Here is a 20,275-nt window from a genome sequence, read left to right on the forward strand (position 1 = left end):
TAGTGTTATTTTCAAATCCTTTTAAACTTATGTAGGTACTGCTTCTCTTCAGTGGCAATTTCTTAAAATCAGCCAATCACAGCGAAGCATGCTTACGCCATCATCCAATAACAGCGAGTATGCTAAATCGCGCAAGCAAAATATCTCCAAAACTGACTTTAGCATATATATGACCTCCGACTCAACAACCTCAATCTCCTAGTGGTCCAAGCCGCTAACTTCATCCCAAGGACTGATACACCATTACGCCGCAAAAGCCCGATAAATGCCCTCCCCGATCCGGCCGACCCTGGAGGAGTGACAAGCCCTCGCCTGAAAATTTCCTGCTGTAATAGTGATTCCCCTCTGACAAAGCATGTTCTCATAATCATCACACCAGCCTGCAGGAAGATCTTCCTTTGTTATCTACATAAGTTATTATAAATTTAATATCGAATTCCAATAATTGCGATTGGAAATCATTACCTCTGCCTACCCCTGAGGGAAGCAGAGTAGGCAGAGACTAAGGAGGTAATGCTTTCAGTGCCAGATGTGTCAATAAACTGTACATTCTAAATAAATTAGCACTTTGCCGCCAAAGTTACTAAAAATAAAAAACGCAGAATTGTTAGATTAAATAAAATATATCCTACGTATTTTTCCCGTAATTTGTGGCTTTGTGTACCTTGTACTGCCACGGGGTAGACTAAGCCAACAGTCTCCAAGATAATAGAATAAAACTCTGAATGACAATTCTGTCAGCCATCCAACTTTAAGCTGTCCTCCCTGATAGAGATAAAGAATATTGGTGCACTAAATAATACATAAATTACAGAACTTAGTAAAAAATTACCTATTGACCACTTCACAATTATCAGAATGAAGCGCCTTATAGAGAAAAACGCTAAATTTAGAATCTTAAAATGATGTCGTTGAAATTTCCCGATGACGTAAAATATAAAGATGAACTCTATCTAAATTTAATACAATGAGAAATCATAACTTTCTGTGTAAAATACATTAAATTATCTAACTAATAAATAAATACTTTTTAATTTTGCCGCCCTCAGTTCGCCCAGAAAATATTGCCATACCACAAAATATCTAATCGATAACAAATTATAATTGAAATCGAATACGAATTTTAAGCTTATAAGAATCATATTGGTATTTTTCAGTATTATTTTTCAAAAATATATGTTTTCTATTTTTTTCTATTACCCTTGTTTATTGACCAATATGGCAATGGCATACAAAACTCTAATTATCCGATCGGAAATGAACCACAAGTCGGCACCACGCTTTTGCAAATGGCTGCCGTATGACGGATTGCGATTGCCGTCAAAATGCATACGCGACATTTTAAATGCTTGCCGATCCTATAATTTGTGGTCTTTCATGTTCACAAACTCAAATTAATTGGTAAGTTTTTGTTTTCATTATTATTAATACGTTACGTAATGAGGTTTTGTTTTTGTTAACACAAGCTATCTGCTATCTCACTCGTTTGTTATGATTCGCTCCTGTCATTATTTACAATTGCGGACGTATATGCGTCTCTTTCGTTTGCACAGTTTTCTTGATAGATTTTCATTTTTAAGTGCTCGCACGGCCGAGAGGGAGGAAAAGAGGTCCCCAATGGAAAAATATGAACAATTTTGTGCTCTTAAAAATTATTGATTTTTCATCGTTAAAAAAACATTGGGAGAGTCTAATTGCATACGCGATGTGGTGAAACAGCTCTCGCCAAAGTGAGTATTATCACTATTTTAGTAGTTTTCCCATTAGAGGTTGTGGTCATGAAAAACACATTTTTCAGCGTCGAATAGAGTCGACCATTTCGCTGTGTCTATTGCGTTTTGATATTTTTATATCTAATTTTAGAATCAGTATAATTGTTTAAATATTGATTTTTTTTCTTGAGCATGTGTGTGTCTACCGGGGCAGCTTGAATGTTTATAACATTACTTGGGGCCTGTGTTATCCTATTTTGGGATCGGGCAAATGTTGCTTGTATCTTGGTACTTATGGTCGTGGCCGCGAAGGAAATACTGCATATATCTCTGATTATAACGGCGTATTAGTGTATTAGGATTTCAGTGCATATTGTGGTAAGTGAAATTACTTTTAATTTTTTACATATTTTTTTTTTGTTTACATTAACATTTTAAGGACAATTCAGATTTAATCTAGACCACGAGTCTGGAATTTTAGGATCATAAGTAAAATATATTGAACAAAGAATTTAAAACTATTAAGTGGACGCACAGAAAAAGTACTTAAGGAGTAAAAAATCAACATAGCACTTCGGAAACAGTGAATCATTAGTTACTTAATAGCTGATTTAACGTTTCTGCGTTACGATTCAGCGAATATTTGACCTTTTAAATGTTTTTCTTGTTAAAGTGTTGTAACTATAATTATTTTCTGAATAAATGTCTGAACGATAGTTTTTTACCATCACATTTTATTATAATAATGTATATTTTTATTACAATAATAATGTATGAATGTGAAGTGAAGTTTTTAATACTTAATAGTTCAGAAGGTACTTATCTTAAATGTATTCTCCAGGACTCTTTTTTATAGAAGAACTTTTAACTGTAAAAAAATTTGTGCAGAAAATATATTTAGTATTCCGAAATAAATTTTCTAGTAAACAGCATAAAAAGGGAAAATAAAAAAACTATATAGAGCATCAACTCTATACAAAAAAAAATGTCGTAGATTGTTCTGTTTATTGCCTAAATCATCATAATGAAAAAATAATCATTATTATCTCTTAAATCTTTTGCAATTTTCTCGTTGACATGAAAATAACTAACAATGTGAAAACTAATTTCGCGTGATCAAAATGTTTTTTTTCATAACATAGATTCTTCATGTCATCTTATTCAGAAATCTCAAAAATCATTGAAATGCTAAGATCACATGTCTCGTGAAGTTACAGCCATTTGCCGTTATCGGTATGTAAATAACGAAGGTCACTTATATTACTCGTAACTGGCGACCTTCAAAATGCATTTGAAGAATCTTGCAGCTATATGCATTGTTCTAAAACAGTATCATAATCTATACATTATCGTGATGTAACTCATAAAACAATTGATCTCAATAAAGATTTAATACAATGTGAAAGTTTTGATAAAACACATGTGAGAAATTTATCAGTTTAGTTTGTTTTTGATTGCATGTTAAATAGTGTGAATTGACTGAAAAGCATCCTTGAAGCTTGTTAATTAAATATAACCTCTTATAGTAAAATAACTAACATCAGAGTTGTTATATTTTTGGCACTACCCAAGGACTCATTTTAGGTCCATCAATTTTTATTTTAAGTCCATCAAATAAAAAAAAATAGACTTATACCAATGGAAATTATGGGACTAACTTATATTGCTTATTTATTTGAAGCATAATTAAATTTCGACAACTCATTTTTTTCTGCAACCTAATCTCAAATTACTATAACTAAATGATAATTAAGTCATTGTAGATTAATTACAAATACATTTTTTTCAATATCACTGACTGTCATATTCAGCAAGATATATTCAATGTTTTGATAAATTGGACCATAGCTTATGAGGCAACATTTTTGTGACACCTATAAGAATCTACTTGGATAATAAACTTATCATATCTACTTTATTGGAGTCATGCATGACGTGACTCATAGATTGCGTTGATAACATTTATCGCCAGACATATTAAGGTCCAAAATTCACCAATATAAATCACCATTTCAATATTAAATTTCAAAGATTTTTTTGTATTTTACGATGAGATGTGTAGTTTTTATAGATGTTTTATTGAAAAGATATATACTCCCAAGTGCATTTTTCAGTTTGATCAGCGGAAATTCAATCAGAAACCTAAATATTAATAAGAAAAAAAATAAACAAAATGTTCTCCCTTTTTTTAACATAAGGTATACACTCATATACAGCCTTGGCCAAAAGTCTTAGGCACCCCCAACTTTTATTAAAATAATGAAGTAAAACTACTTTTATTTTCTATATTTATTTATTTCTTAAAAATTAGGTTAATATAAAAAAGAAAAGCTTATAATCTAGTAGGTCCACCTTTAGATTTTATTACAGCACTGATTCGAGCCGGCATGCTGCGTACTAACTTTGTACACTCATTCCTAGAAATACTGTTCCATTCTTGAACTAATGCATTTTTAATGCAGTTTTTGATGAAATGCTATGCTCCTTGATCCTCTGCTTTAAAATACCCCAAAGATGCTCAATTGGGTTGAGGTCTGGAGGCTGCGCCGGCCAATCCAATACCTCAATATTATTTTCAAGAAACCAGCGCATCACAGTCCCTGACTTATGACACGTTGCGTTGACTTGCTGAAAAATGACTGCGTCTAGGTTGGTGTCACCGTAAATGCTTGTTAGCGATGGCATTAGAGACGTTTCGAGTACTTGGATGCACTTTTCACTGTTCATACGACATTCGCAAACAAACATTTCACCAACGCCATCGGCAGCCATGCAGCTCCAGGTCATAATGCTACCTCCGCCGTGCTTGCCAGTAGGTACAACGCAATCTGCATGGTATTCTGCGCCCATACGTCGCCTCACAAAGGTCACACCCGGTGTCCCAAAAACCTGGTTGAGGTAAAAACAACACCAATTAGGAAATTGATTATAATTTGTATTATAAGAGTGGAACTAAAAAGGAAACGTTCTTAATTATAAAAAAACTACTAGAATTAACTCACCTTAAAGTTAGATTCATCAGACCACACCACATTAGCCCAATCTTCCTCTGTGAAATGTTGGTACTGTAAAGCTTTTCTAGGCGCTTCTTTTAATTAGTTTCTGACAGCCTAGGCTTTTTCCTGGCTTTGCACCCTTTTAGGCCTGCTTCCCCGAGTCTTCTTCTGTCGGTTCGCGAACTTATTGACTTTCCAGCTTCATCTGACAAGGCAGCAACAAGCGCGGATGAAGTTTTTTTCCTATTTTTCAGTGACTCTCGAACCAATTTTCTATCTTCGCGATCCGTAGTCACACGTTTTCGGCCTGCTCGTGGTTTGTCGTCGTGGGTACCGGTCTCGGCAAACCGTTTGATGGCAAACTGTACAGCGCAACGCGAACATTTCACCAACTTGGCGATTTCTTTCTGGGATCGCCCTTGTTCGTGTAAAAGTTCAATTTTCACTCGATTTTCAATAGTAATTTTACTTTTTTTGGGCATTTTAGAATTAATATGATGTCAATTTGTCGCTCAAAAAAAATGACAGCTCGTTTACTAGTTGAAGTCTAGAACACAACTGGTCATATAAACACTGATGAGATTACAAAAAACTGAAATCTTTTGTTTTCGGTGACCAGGGTTTTTCATGACCTCAAAATATGCCACCTACTGTGCCAGGTAACGTTTTATGACCCTGACAATACATTAAAGATAAGTATTTATTCATTGTTTCAATAGTAAACATGCATTGTGTATTTTTAAGGGGTGCCTAAAACTTTTGGCCAAGGCTGTATATATCTAGATAGAATGTACATAAGATAAAGTATGTATAAGTGATAAAACAAGAAAAATGCGATGTAGACAGCGTAAAACGACACAACTAAAATAGTGTACGGCTCTAGACGCCGAGATTCCAAGAAGATCCACATGGCCTCAAATGTTGAATCCAAATATAACACAGGGTACGGGACCCCCGCGCGGACTATTTCGGGCGCGCCCCTAGGGTCGATGGCCGCTGCCCCACTCTCCCCCCAGTCAGGGGGCGCCTTTTTTTACTTATCTTACAGATAATATGCTCCCTTTCTGTTTTTGAGTGTCATTTTGTACCTTTGATGTAGTTTGCTATCACTTTTGAGTAATGAATTCATTGGTTTCGATGTAACATTTATCATAGTTATATTATGAACGTTAATTTATACTTTTCGTAATCAAGTATTTGTTATTGATAAATTACTTTAGTATACTCACCTAAGTTCATTTATATTTTTTTTTCATCAAAAGCATGATATCGCATAGTAATGAAAAAATATGTGTATTATTTATACATATATAATCACGGCTCTATACCTTTCTATGTTTTCGGTTGTACTCCTATGTATTTCTTATAATTTTATATAAAAATAAATATTTAACGTATAAACAGTGAAATATTAAACGAAATTAATAGAAACAATTAAATAGTAGACACTAAAAAATAAAATATTTTCTCACTTTTCAACTAAAGTTAAAAAAAGTACAATACTTGCAAGAATTCCTCTATTTCAAAGGAAGTTTACTCAATTCTTAGCTTATCAAAATGTGGAACGGGTTCGAGATACAGCGCAGTGTTTAAAACCGTATCAAAAATTATCTACAGCTTCAAATGCGTGTAGTTTTAGAGTCGTTGTAGGCGCTTTATAGCTATTTTTGACAATTTAAATCGATATTAACTTCCATTACAAACATTTTAATGTTACAATATATTGTATTTTATTTAATAATAATGTAAAAAGTTGATGACTTTTTATGAAATGTCAAGTCGATATATCCTCACTTCTTTCTTATTGTAAATAGTTATGGTTTTCTAGAATTATTGAAACTTTAATAAGGCATAGGTATACTATAATACGAGTATCTTATGTTAACGCTCTCCCTAACTCCCTTATCAAAGTTCATGATTAGACAATACACTCTATCGTCTATTAAATAGATAGCCCTAGAGAAAAATAAACGAGGGAATCTTAGAAATAGCTCATCTTATTATAACTAACGCCATACCTGACCAGGTACCTGTTTAACGACGGTACTGTTTTAATCGTCATTTCCTTATTTCCTAAATAAAGCGATACCTACATTACCGAACTGCACATAGCGTGAATAAAGTAGAGTGTATAAAATTAAACTCATGATCCATAGAAAGAAAGCTGTTTATAAAAATAATTCGATCATTTTTTTTATTTCTATCACTGTATATATATTTTTGGTTACTGCTGTTTGCAAAATTTCGAAGTCCACTGATTCAATTTTGAAGAGGTAACAGACTTACTGTCGCATTTTTAATATTCTTATGAAACATTATTAAATCACTAAAAAATATGTGAAGAATGTTCACAAGAATTATTTTTTAAATGTTTTCTTGATAATACTTAAAACTTCAAAAAATTTCAGCCGGAATTTATTATTATTCTTATGTAGATAACATTACATAAGTGTATTAACCTTTGTACCTGATATTTAAGGGTGGAGATGAAAATTTACATAATATTATCGACGAGGTTGAGTACGTAGTCCATATGAATTTCGTGTACAATGCTTGCCAAATATAAACTGGTCATATTTTACTGAGATCTGAGGTCATTTGCCAAGAGTCGAAAGTGAATTTAGTATATCATGAATATACCAATTTATAGTCGACTCTCTACAGACTGGCATGCTTACCGTGTTGGCCAACATGCCTTTCCTTTGCATACTTAAAATCTGTAAACTCGCAGCTATTTCTGTAGGATTCATCCTGATAGGTGAACCAAGTTAATCACGAAATGAGTGCCTGCAGATTGACAAAGAAAAAGGTACAATTCAAGAATTAAAAAACTATTGCTGATTCGCTTTTTATTGTGACGTGAAACAGTATATTAGTACTGACAAATTGGTTCTTGTCATGTGTCTTAAATCCATTTAAAAATAACTTGAAATTAAGCTATATTAGTTAGTCCTTCCGATAGTCATAGGAGAAGGGGTCTTTCAAAAACAATATTGGGGATTGGCGAAAGGGCGAATTCCAAACACCCTTTTTAATAACGTGCATAGGTAGGTACTTTTAATTTGGAATAGGAAATACAAATTAATTGGAAGATTGAAATTGTTAATGTTGTTTAAAATTGACACAGTTATTCTCTAATGGTGTAAACATAGGAAAAATATACAGTTATCTGTGTGTCTGTCTATAATGTGTGTGGCAAAACAACATATACATATATGGTTTAGCGAAGACCATCTATTGTAGACTAAATTATACAAGACGCCTGAAACTGACCACGTGAAGCATAATTACATATAGTTACTGTACAAGCACATATCATACCTCATGTGGCAATAGTCTAAATGGTTTGGTTGAGAAGTAAGAATTACATATGGTCACGTCTATATCCCCTGCGGGGTAGACAGAGCCAACATTCTTAAAAAGACTGAATGGCCACGTTCAGCTATTTGGCTTAATGATAGAATTGAGATTCAAGTAGTGACAGGTTGCTAGCCCATCGCCTAGAAAAGAATCCCAAATTTTTAAGCCTATACCTTAGTCGCCTTTTACGACATGCATGGGAAAGAGATGGAGTGGTCCTATTCTTTTTTGTATTGGTGCCGGGAACCACACGGCAATACGGTAATTTTGAGGTCTCAAATATAAATATTGAACTGGACATATCTATAGAAAATAACCTATCACACAATATCAATTACATCAATAACCAATCCAGCTAAACGTAGTCTTTGCGTTGTTGTTTTTGGGTCTATGGGTAGACAGTACGGTCCACTACAATAGGTGATATGAGCACGTTTAGATGTGATCTCTCCACGTAAACATCCTAAAGTTATGTCTCAGCCTTCAAAAGATATAGAAGAGTCTATCATGTCATCTAGAAATCAATAACAGCTTTATAACCGCAAATGTCAACTAACAAATAACGTTATTTTCCAAACGGTGCCGCGTGGGGTCACTTGCCACCTCCTTTATTGATTTTTATGTTCAACCATCTTTTTGTTGTAACTTTTAGCGTGGCGGGGGGGAATTTTCCGACACTAGCTATCTCACTCGCTCATGTAGGAAAAGTTGCTATAATTATATTATGGTACGGTATGCGAAAGTTGGACTGCATTTTGTATGATATGGTAGGAAGCATTTATGTTTTCGGTTCTTGGCATTTATGTTTTCGGCTTTATTATTTTTAGGAAAGCTTGTTATCCTTATATTTTAATTTCACATAGCTATGTTTTATGAACCTATAGCGTGATAAGAAATTTGTCATATAAATAAGACATGTCTTTTGACAAACTGTTGTTTATCACCGTTCTCCTGGTGTAAATCCCGGTATAATTAAAGGACTTAAATGAATATTAAATATATTTTGGCACAGTTTGGAAAAACTTAATAATTTTACTCGTAAGTAGGTACCAAATATAATGTGGATACATACTAAAATGATCGTTTGAAATAAGTAGTTTTATATTAATGTAAGAAAAATATTAACCCAACAAAGCATTTGATTTCGCCTAAGTAATGTTATTAATTAATTGTTTAACATCATTAATATACAATACATACATACATAAAATCACGCCTCTTTCCCTCTTTCAAAATTAATATACAATTATGTATTTTTTTTATCGATTACATTATTTGTATCGATTTTTTGTGAACTGGTAACATTTACTGTCAATTTAATCAAATTTCATTCAATTTAAAACAAAAAAGTTTTTATGAAGTGAGAAAAGTTTTGCGCACATATTACATAAATAATCCTTGTTTATTTATTTACCAATGCATATACTTTGTTTTGTAAGTAAACATAGGAGACTTATATGAATGATAAACCCAAGAAAGCATAGTACATATCCGTTTCACTTATTTCTAAAAAAATCTATTCCGATTGTTTTTAACCTTATACCTATTTAAATATTTTATAGGAGTTTTCAAATGATTTAGCCGTACGATAAAGTGCAATAATGGAAGAGAAACTGTAAGGCCAGTTTGCCGCAGTGGCTGCGTTCTTGTTTTTGAAGCAAAGATTTAACTCCGGTCGGTTATAAATGAAAAACTTTTCTGATTGACTTGGGTCTTAAATTCTGAACTGCCGAACCCGAGATCCGATATACACCCGCATTTGCCATGGGAAATCAATTTTTCGAGTAAAACAAACTTATAGTAATGCATTTAAATAAAAGAACATGGATGGTAGGGCAAGTCTGTAAAATTTAGCCCAATTTGTGTATTTTACCCCTTGTAATTATGTACCTTTATTGTAAAACTAACTTTTCCCCGAGGCTTTGCCATTGTGGGAATTAGAAATAAAATCTGAATTTCTATACTAACTTTTTGCAAAACAAAAAAAAATGCAAATGGATCATAAAATCCCCATCAGTTAAGATGTCATTTGTTTTCAAAACTTTTTTATTAATTTTTAAATTAATGTATCTTAAAGCCAAATAGCTGAAAATAGCCTATTTGCCTTTGCGAGACTGTTGGCTCTGTCTACCCCACACGGGATATAGATATGATTTTATGCACATATGTAATAATTTTCCTCCGTCTTTGTTTCAGAATACAAGCCGGCATCGCAACCCAGTATTAATTATACACTCTAGTCTTTATAGTTTCTAAACAGTTGTACTTAAATTATAAAAAATAAATATTATATATATATATTAAAATTTAATCTGTGATATTTACATGGGACTTGGCCAAAGATATTAATATGTTGATTCACTGAACTGAATTAAGATGGCGTTACCACCGCAGCAGTTTTGTGTCAGATGGAACTCTTATCATACAAATTTACAGGTAATTATATTATACTAATTCAATCTATTCTATCATTATGCCAAATAGCTGAACATGGCCATTCTGTCTTTTCAAGACTGTTGGCTCTGTCTACCCCGCAAGGGATATAGACGTGACCATATGTATGTGTATGTTTATTATTTTACTAGCCCACTTCCAGTTTCGCCCACGCGAATTTAGCGCCACCTTAAAAAAAACAGTTTTTTTCGCAAATCCCATGGGAAGTATAGTTTTTACCGGGATGAAGAGTACTCTTTGTCTTTCTTACTCTTTACGCGTAGCGGTAATACGCTTGTCTGTGACACCAGAGGTCCCCAGTTCAAATCCCGGTCAGGGCATGATGAGAAACTAACTTTCTCTGATTGGCCTGGGTCTTGGATGTTTATCTATCTAAATATTTATTATAAAATATAGTATCATTGAATTAGGATCTCCTAAGTCTCGCACTTACTTCGAGGCTTACTCAATCTTGATACTTTTATTCTTTTTCGTACTTTCTGAAATATGAACCGATATTTTTCTTTTAACGTTTTTAAGTATCCTTTAGATGAGTACACTTAACAGTTAAATTTATGCAGTTGAATTAAAAGTCACCCTGTATATATAAAGATATGGGACAAATTACACAGATTGATATATATATATATGTATATATATATATATATAATATATATATCCTCCCACAGGCGGTGTTCCCTCGTCTCCTGCTCACCCAGCAGTTCGCGGACGTGACCCTGGCCTGCGAGTCCCGGCAGCTGAGGTGCCACAAGCTGGTGCTGTCGGCATGCTCGCCGTACCTGGAGCGGTTGCTGCTGCAGAACCCGTGTGAGCATCCTATAGTGCTGCTCAGGGACATGAGGTAAGCCCTGGTCTTTATGACTTCTTGTCACGAGATTATAATCTCATCCTACTACTATTATAATCCTACTACTATTATAAAGGCGAAAGTTTGTATGGATGTATGGATGTTTGTTACTCTTTCACGCAAAAACTACTGAACCGATTACCATGAAATTTGGTATGTAGGTAGCTGAAGACCCAGAATAACACATAGGCTACTTTTTATCCCAGAGTTCCCGCGGGATTGATAGGGTTTCCATGCGGACGAAATCGCGGGCGGCCTCTAGTACATACATAATAATACCGTGTGGTTCCCAGCACATACATACATACATACATAAAATCGGCGTGATTTTATGTATGTATGTATGTATATATATATATGTATATCTTTCCGGGAGGGGTAGGCAGAGACTACCTCTTTCCACTTGCCACGATCTCTGCATATTTCCTCCGAAGATGTAGTTACAGGAATAGAAAAGGGTATGTTGAGATAGTTCGGTCATGTGGAGAGGATGAATGAAAACAGGTTGACTAAGCAGATATACAAGGAGAGTGTGGAGGGAAAGGTCGGAGTGGGAAGGCCTAGACGAACGTATCTTGATCAAATTAAGGACGTCCTGGTAAAGGGTCAGGTCAAAAGTACCCGAAACCGCCGAGCTTGTATGAAGAGAGTTATGAATGTGGATGAAGCGAAGGAAATATGCAGAGATCGTGGAAAGTGGAAAGAGGTAGTCTCTGCCTACCCCTCCGGGAAAGAGGCGTGATTTTATGTATGTTTGTATGTAATACCGTGTGGTTCCCGGCACCAATACAAAAAAGAATAGGACCGCTCCATCTCGTTCTCATGGATGTCGTGAAAGGCGACTAAGGGATAGCCTTATAAAATTGCGATCCTTTTTTAGGCGATGGGCTAGCAACCTGTCACTTTTTGGATCTCAATTCCATCATTAAGCCGAGCAGCTGTACGTGGCCATTCAGTCTTTTCGGGACTGTTGGCTCTGTCTACCCCGTAAGGGATATGGACGTGACTATATGTATGTATGTATGTATAATAATATCAGGCCATATCGCTCCAAAATTCATCTCTCTCACGGGTCTACTGGAAGAGAAGTCTTCTTTTGAAATAAGTAGCACCTTTGTACTACAATTACTGTATTAAATGCTCTTGTATAAAATTGTGTACATAAACATACATACATACATATGGTCACGGCTATATCCCTTGTGGGGTAGACAGAGCCAACAGTCTTGAAAAGACTGATATGCCACGTTCAGCTATTTGTGTTAACGATAGAATTGAGATTCAAATAAGTGACAGGTTGCTAGCCCATCGTGTTAAAGAAAAATCCCTAGTTTATAAATATATCCCTAAGTCGCCTTTTACTACATCCATAGGAAAGAGATGGAGTGGTCGTATTCTTTTTTTGTATTGGTGCCGGGAACCACAGAGCATACATGTACATAAATAAATAGTTTTTTAGTTTGTAGTTTAGGTTTTTTTTTTAATATGTAGATTTATTATTAGTATAGTTTAGAAATTGTAATAATGACATTTTGTCAACATAATGTATGTTGAAGGTAAGTCTCTTGTTGCAGGTTCAGTGAAATGCAAGCCCTTGTGGACTTTATGTACAAGGGCGAAGTAAATGTCACCCAAGAGGAGTTGCCCAGCTTGCTGAAGTCAGCTGAGGCGTTACAGATCAGGGGTGAGTACATACATACACACATACAGTCGCAAATTTATCGATTAAGGGGTAGACAGAGCCGACAGTCTTGAAAATACTGTAAGGCCACGACAAGTTTTAATACATAGAGAATATGTACGGGACAAATTACACAGATCGAGGTTAGCCTCGAAGTTAATTCGAAACTTGTGTTACGAGATCCAATTTAAGGTATCACTTATTGACATCACATCACTTAAATCTAATTATCTACTGCCGCTTCCAAAGCGCACGTGTAGAAGAAGCGGTGGAACAAACTACGCTGTAGCATTTTCACCGGACGTCAATTTACATACAGACGGAGAATATAGATAAAATATGAAGTCATGATGATGATTGATTATTGCCACAGGACTCTGTTCGAGCGACACGTCTTTCGCTTCGGACTGCAAGACTGACTCCAAAGACTTCACGGTCGCGAGCGAGGCGCTAGTTGCGCACGCGCAGAGCGCTAACGGTGAGTAAACATCACGTCATTATCTCTTGCAGGGTACACAGATATAGTTTTTTATTGTTTTTTATTTATTGTTATATGATGGAAATGAGTTTCAGAAATGTTGAAGAATTTAATAAGATTTTCCCTTAATTGAACCCTTCAAACTATTGCATAACTCGAAAACCTGAAAAAGAATAAATTTTCAATTACTTAGATGTTATTGAAATATATATTTTAGTTATTTATTATACAGCTGAACGTGACTATGTCTATCCTGCAAGATATATATATTTAATTATATCACTTGTATTATAGTGCACTTAGTAGTAGGCTCCATCCATTTTCAAATCTTCCTAAACCAACAGTGTATGTAAAAGATAAAACATGTCGGGCCTAAATGTGAACCTTGCGGAGCTCCAATTAAATATAATTGATGTCGATAATGTAAACGTTTGTTTTTAAATTTTTTACATCTGTTTTTGTTGCGTTATACGATTAAATATCTTCCTGACATTAAACACTTACACAAGATAGAATTCAATTGTCTACACTGTAAACCTGCTATGTCTAATGCTTGCGTAAAATCTCATAATATTATTTTGCACTAGAAGAAGTGGTTGTAGTACCCTAATATTTTTTATGTTTCTACACTCTAAAGATTGACTGAAAGAGATTCTATTGGAAAAGTCTGCCGCCTATCTTTTTTGCTGTAATCAAATTTATGTGTTTGTTTGTAAACTCTCTATTGCACATAAAAAGAAATATACCTAACAAATTATGAAAGAGTAATTGAATTTAGAATATATACAATGGCGGACTTATCCTAATCGGGATTTCTTCCAGTCAACTAAAAATGTATAATATTTATTTACTCCAATAGGTTTTTGTACATTTACATTTGATCGGCTCAATAAAATATATTTTGACTTATATTATGGCTAAAGTCTACTATGTCTTTAAAATATTTTTAGACAAAAATATAAATAATTAGGAAGCCGCCGGTAGGAAATGATTACAAAAACTCTCTCTCTCTCTGCCAACCAGGTCAAAAGCAACAGCCGGCCGAGAAGCCGTCGAACACAACGAACGGCCCCAAGAAACGCAAGTCTGAAGAGAGGAGCGAGGTGAAACAGGAGACCGTAGAAGAGGACGGACTGTACTATGGCGAACTGGAGAATGACAATATGGAGTATAATGAGGTTGGTTTTCAAACAACATAACATCATATATGATCACGTCTATCCTACTACTTCCTACTACTATTATAAAGGCGAAAGTTTGTATGGATGTTTGTTACTCTTTCACGCAAAAACTACTGAACCGATTACCATGAAATTTGGTATGTAGGTAGCTGAAGACCCAGAATAACACATAGGCTACTTTTTATCCCAGAGTTCCCGCGGGATTGATAGGGTTTCCATGCGGACGAAGTCGCGGGCGGCCTCTAGTAACATCATATTTGACGGCCTCTGTGGCGCAGCGGTAATACGCTTGTCTGTGACACCGGAGGTCCCGGGTTCGAATCCCGGTTAGGGCATGATGAGAAATGAACTCTCTCTGATTGGTCTGGGTCTTGGATGATCTATATACGTATTTATTATAAAATATAGTATCGTTGAGTTAGTATCTCGTAACACAAGTTTCGAATTTACTTCGAGGCTAACTCAATCAGTGTAATTTGTCCCGTATATATATTTATATTTATCATATATGATCACGTCTATACTACCTATAGATACGGAGCTGTCCTGTCACTATACATGGATCGATTAATCTCCCAGACCTCAATCAACACCAATAATGTTTGTTACATACATATGGTCATGTCTATATCCCTCGCGGGGTAGACAAAGCTACCAGTCTTGAAAAGACTGTTAGGCCACGCTCAGCTGTTTGGCTTAGTGATGGAATTGAGATTCAAATAGTGACAGGTTGCTAGCCCATCGCTTAAAAGAGGAGTCCCAAGTTAATAAGCCTATCCCTTAGTCGCCTTTTACGACATCCGTGGGAAAGAGATGGAGTGGTCCTATTCTTTTTTGTAATGGTGCCGGGAACCACACGGAACGGTTTTCAAACAGTAACTTGATTTATTTGTTTTTAAATGCTTTCAAGAAAAGGTGGTTTTTACTTTGGACGTGTATGTATGTATGTTTGTCCGCGATTATCTCGCATTTCGCTGAACCGATTTTGATGTGGTTTCTATGGATATTTTGTCAAATATTTTCTTTTTAAAATTAGTTCGGAGCTCCCCAGGGAAGTCACTTGGGCCTACTGTTATTTAAAAATCAAAATGTTTCCTTATTCCAGGATGAGGAATCCGGAAAACCTGGTAGCAGTTTAGGACAGACTTCCGGTAAGTTCACAATATAAAATAAAAAGAGGTTATTTTTTTTTCAAAAATTCAATGTTTGTTTGCAATGTGACTTATCTCTGTCACTTGCCCCTTATTTTGTTGATCGCGTAAATTTTTTTATATAAGTTTTTATTTAAAAAAAAATCGCAGTTTTCGCGCGTTTTTTTTTTAATAATCTGTGCCTGTGTGAGCCATAGTGTAGAACGTCATATTGTGAATTGACATTGTCTAATATAATAACGAATGTCTGTAAGGTAGGCCAATTTTGATATTACATTCAATTGTTTAACAGACGATGGACCATGAATGTTTTTATTTTTATTTTATTTTTCGTCCACTGTGACTATCTTACAGACATTTGTCTTTTTTTTTTTGTTAACATTTATCACCGCATTCATGGTTCACGATTTTGTACGATCGAAATAGTAATTGTCATTTAACATTTTTAGGTCGACTGAATTACATAAGAGTTAAGCCTGAGAGCGAGTTGTTTTTCCAAACGAAACTGCAAAATTTGGCCAAAGCTAACACAGATTACATAAATAGACTCTCGAAAATGAATCCCAAAGAAATACGGAACGAATTCTCCAAATACGGCTTCAACACGAACGCGGCTGCTGAAGAGAAAAGCGAATTGGACGCGAAAGCCGAAAACGATTACTACAAAGCGTGGTTGGAGCAAAACGGTGAATTAGAAGTGTCGTTGCTGAAAGCGAGCCAAATAAAGAAACGGCAAGAGGTCAAAAACACAAAGTCTGAGGTCGAGTTGATTCCAAAAATAAAAGAAGTTGCCAACAAAGAAATTCTCCCCAAAGTCGGGGAGAAAGCTCAGATACGAAGGCGTGGTAGACCGCCAATTTTTAAGGATAAGAATGTTGATATTGGTGAAACTGTTTTGAAGTCTGATTTGGATCAGTTTTTGGAGGGCAAAGAGGTCAGCTCTTCTGGACTTTCAAGGAAGGATTTGGAGAGAGTTATGATGGGAAAGTTCAATCCTAACAGGAGGTATTCCAATGAAGCTATGTGGGCGGCTCTGATGGACGTGAAGAAAGGAGGGAGTATATATAGGTATGTATTGTGATATTATAATTTCTAGGCAATTTGAAAGCGGACTTCTCCATGTTTTTTTTTTTTAATTTCTAAGCGTTTAATATTTGACTTTAAAAACCATGATCAGAACTGTGGTAGGTTCCCGTTGGAGTAGTTTACTGGAGTGTAGTGATATGCGGACCCCAGGCTCCTTTTCATTAAAGGAATTAGTCGGGACAAATGCTTTCTAAGATTGGCCTGGGTCTTGGATGTTTTATGCCTTATACTATTATATTTATTATAAAATATAGTATCATTGGGTTAGTATCTCGTAATACAATCCCGAACTTACTTCGAGGCTAACTATTCACTCCTCTCCACACTCCATAGTTTTCCCGTGGATTTCGTAAAAGGCGGCTAAAGGATAGGCTTATAAAATTGGTATTCCTCTTTTAGGCGATGGGCTAGCAACCTGTCACTAATTGAATCTCAATTTCATTATTGAGCCATGCTGCTGAACGTGGTCTTTCACCCTTTTCCAGACTGTTGACTCTGTCTATTCCGCAAGGGATATAAACGTAACTATACGTGTGTATGTATGTATGTATGACGGTAATAATCTGTGTTTAAAACTCGAGACTTGTAAAGCTGTAAGTGGTAAATTCTACAATTATTTTTCGAATGCCTAGCTTATTTATTACAATTAAATACCTAGAAAAGGTGCTAATATATGTCAGAGTATAATGAGCTCTCACAAGCAATTTCTTTCCCCAGAGCGGCGCAGACGCACAAAGTGCCAAGAAAATCCCTAAGGAATTGGATGAAGCGTTGTCACATAAAATCCTCGTTCCCAATGCCACAACAGCTGAAGCAATTCGTTGAAAATAGCAAAAAGCAGAAGGAATATAAATCTTACGATTATCAAAACGCAACGGACGGACAAACTTACGAAAGGAATGAAACTGAAGCGTACGAGAATGACATAGATTTTGGTAAACATTTTTTGAGCTTTGCCAATTCGGTGTCGAGCGAAGACGAAACGGTGCTAGCCAAGAATGGGGAGAATTTGCCCGGTGTGGAAAATCAGGGTGGGGAGATTCAGACCGGGGAGGGGTTACCCCAAGCCGGGGAGGGAACGGCGATAGACATGTCCGTGCATGAATAAAGACTTAGGCGAAGTTTCACGTTGGAAATGTAGATTTATTAAGGAATTAATTTTTTTTTACTTATTATCCAATGATGTACTTACGTTGAGCCATTTTGTTTTATTATGTAATTTAGCTTCAACTTTTGGAATGAGACATGTCTAAAAACTGAATTTTATTTTAGCAAGTTGAAATACTTTTGATTTTAAACGAAATAAAATTTCCAACTGCTTAAAAAAAATTAAAAGATTATTAGAAATAAAGTATTAGATAATATTTCATTTTTAAATTAAAATTTAGTATTGCCAGTATAAGGTATACGAATATTGTACTGCCAAAGAAAATGCAAAGATTAGTGCGAATTTGTCCATTAAAATATATTAAATTCGTATTAAATTTATTTTAAACAAAATAAATTCACCGAAATTGTTACTTAATTTCTTTTTATGTATATAATTTTTTCTTTATTTTTTTTTATTACAATCAAAAGGACATAATTTAGTTTTATGATTTCCTGGACTGTATTTTATTTTTTAGTAAATATTTAAAATATGGATTCTAACAATTTCGGTTGAGATGAAAAAATGGCTATATAAGTCCAAAGAGCTTACTTTTTTATATTTTATAATTCACCAAAAAATTATGACTTCAGTTTGTAATTAAAATAACATCAATTTGCGGGAGTGTGCCCAGATGGCTGGCAACGTTGCCATGCCAGTTTGCAATGAATTCTTAAATGCATATGTTTATTGAATTTAAATAAAAATCGTGTTTTTTTTTTACCAAAATTTTAACATTATGTGTAAATGAATTTTTCCTAAAAATTATATTTGATATCAGTGGTTTATCTACGGATACTAGTGTAGATCAATTTCTGTTATAATTGATTTTAATTACAGATTGAATTTTTTATAATTAAAAATTTGGTCACTTCCTATGATTTTCACGCAATATTAAATCCAAAGAAAACAGAATGATTTAAGCATATTTTATTATTAATAGTAATGTTTTGCTTGTGTTATCATTATTTAAGTTTTTAATGTAAAATTTATTAATAATTAAAAAAAAACTTCTTTTTGTTTTATCTTCAAAAATGTTACACGAACAGAACATTTTTAAATTTAATTATTTATTATTAGTTCATGTTATATTTCTAATTTAGAATTTATATAATAAGTGTAAGTAAATTAATGTTAATTATATATTAAAAAAATAAATATTTGGCCTTCTGGAATCGAGTGCTTGATAGGACTTCGTCCATTAAAGAAAAGACTTAAAAATGAAATTTTAGCTCTTATAAAATATATAAAAAAAAACGTAATATAATACGTGAAACAAACGTGTTACAAGTCTTTTGACAACATTTTGAAAATTAACTTAAAAAATAAATTCCTCTTAATTATAAATGTGTATTGTATTATTGTTAGTGCTTATTGTTCATTTAAGGATGTCAATTTTAAATTATTTTTTAATATTGTAGAATAGACGCATCGAATGTTTTCAACGGCCTATGACTTTTAATCAACTGGGCGAATTGACTACGCCATTACATATATTGAAAAAGATAAAAAAATTAAAGTTAAATTTTTACCAAATATATAGATATACTTAAGGTTTACAGCTAAACAACTCGACGTTGAAAGCCAAAAATAAAAGTTGCAAAACAAAAAATTATTAAGTAACTTTTTTTTTTAATCTTTACGATGATTTAAATAAATAAACTACTGGTCTGCTGTAGTCAGTTAAAACATCTATTACCTATTATATTTAAACTGAATAAAGTATTACTTAGCGTTTCAATGTACAACCGTAAAAAGTATTTGATTTTATTTTATTTATTTAATTTTTTTTCTGTCCCACTTAATGTTTCATAAAAAGAAAATTAATAATCTATTGAACTCGCAAGATTTTATAACAACAGACAAAAATCTGGGACTGGTTAATAAATAGAAAATGAATTATTGCAATGTAATCAAATAGTGGAAACTACTTAATTTTAATTTTTTAAAAGGCTTCAGCTATTATGTTCCTTCATTTATATAATGTAAGAAAGAGATGCCTTGCTTGTTATGTCTCACTTTACAGTCGTGTTGCTTATAGCGTGCGGGTATGCTTGTTGGGAATAATATAAAATAAAATTTATAAAATAAACTTTTTTAATATGTAAACGATTTCGATATAAATAAATTTATTCGAAGAATTTGATTAACCCACCACTTGTGAAAGATTTGAATCATTATT

The 20,275-nt window shown here is 34.1% G+C and overlaps 1 protein-coding gene across 5 annotated transcripts in view; it reads left to right on the top strand.

Moving 5' to 3' along the window:
* Nucleotides 1-1,258: 1,258 nt before the first annotated feature.
* Nucleotides 1,259-20,275, top strand: part of LOC106138911 (protein bric-a-brac 2) — a 29,968-nt gene continuing 10,951 nt past the window's right edge. For 2 of the 5 annotated variants that reach the window (XM_060952923.1, XM_013340212.2), the window contains exons 1-7: nt 1,259-1,401; nt 10,265-10,504; nt 11,191-11,363; nt 12,944-13,053; nt 13,424-13,528; nt 14,552-14,706; nt 15,815-15,860. In XM_060952923.1, the coding sequence (XP_060808906.1) occupies nt 10,445-10,504; nt 11,191-11,363; nt 12,944-13,053; nt 13,424-13,528; nt 14,552-14,706; nt 15,815-15,860 (649 nt within the window). In that variant the 5' untranslated portion in view covers nt 1,259-1,401; nt 10,265-10,444. Of the gene's footprint in view, nt 1,402-1,580; nt 1,731-1,812; nt 2,091-10,264; nt 10,505-11,190; nt 11,364-12,943; nt 13,054-13,423; nt 13,529-14,551; nt 14,707-15,814; nt 15,861-16,309; nt 16,929-17,663; nt 18,106-20,275 lie in introns of those variants that run through there. The other 3 variants (XM_013340209.2, XM_013340208.2, XM_013340210.2) reach the window with 3 other exon arrangements.

The sequence above is a fragment of the Amyelois transitella genome, chromosome 30, assembly GCF_032362555.1.
Source record: "Amyelois transitella isolate CPQ chromosome 30, ilAmyTran1.1, whole genome shotgun sequence".
Taxonomy (NCBI): domain Eukaryota; kingdom Metazoa; phylum Arthropoda; class Insecta; order Lepidoptera; family Pyralidae; genus Amyelois; species Amyelois transitella.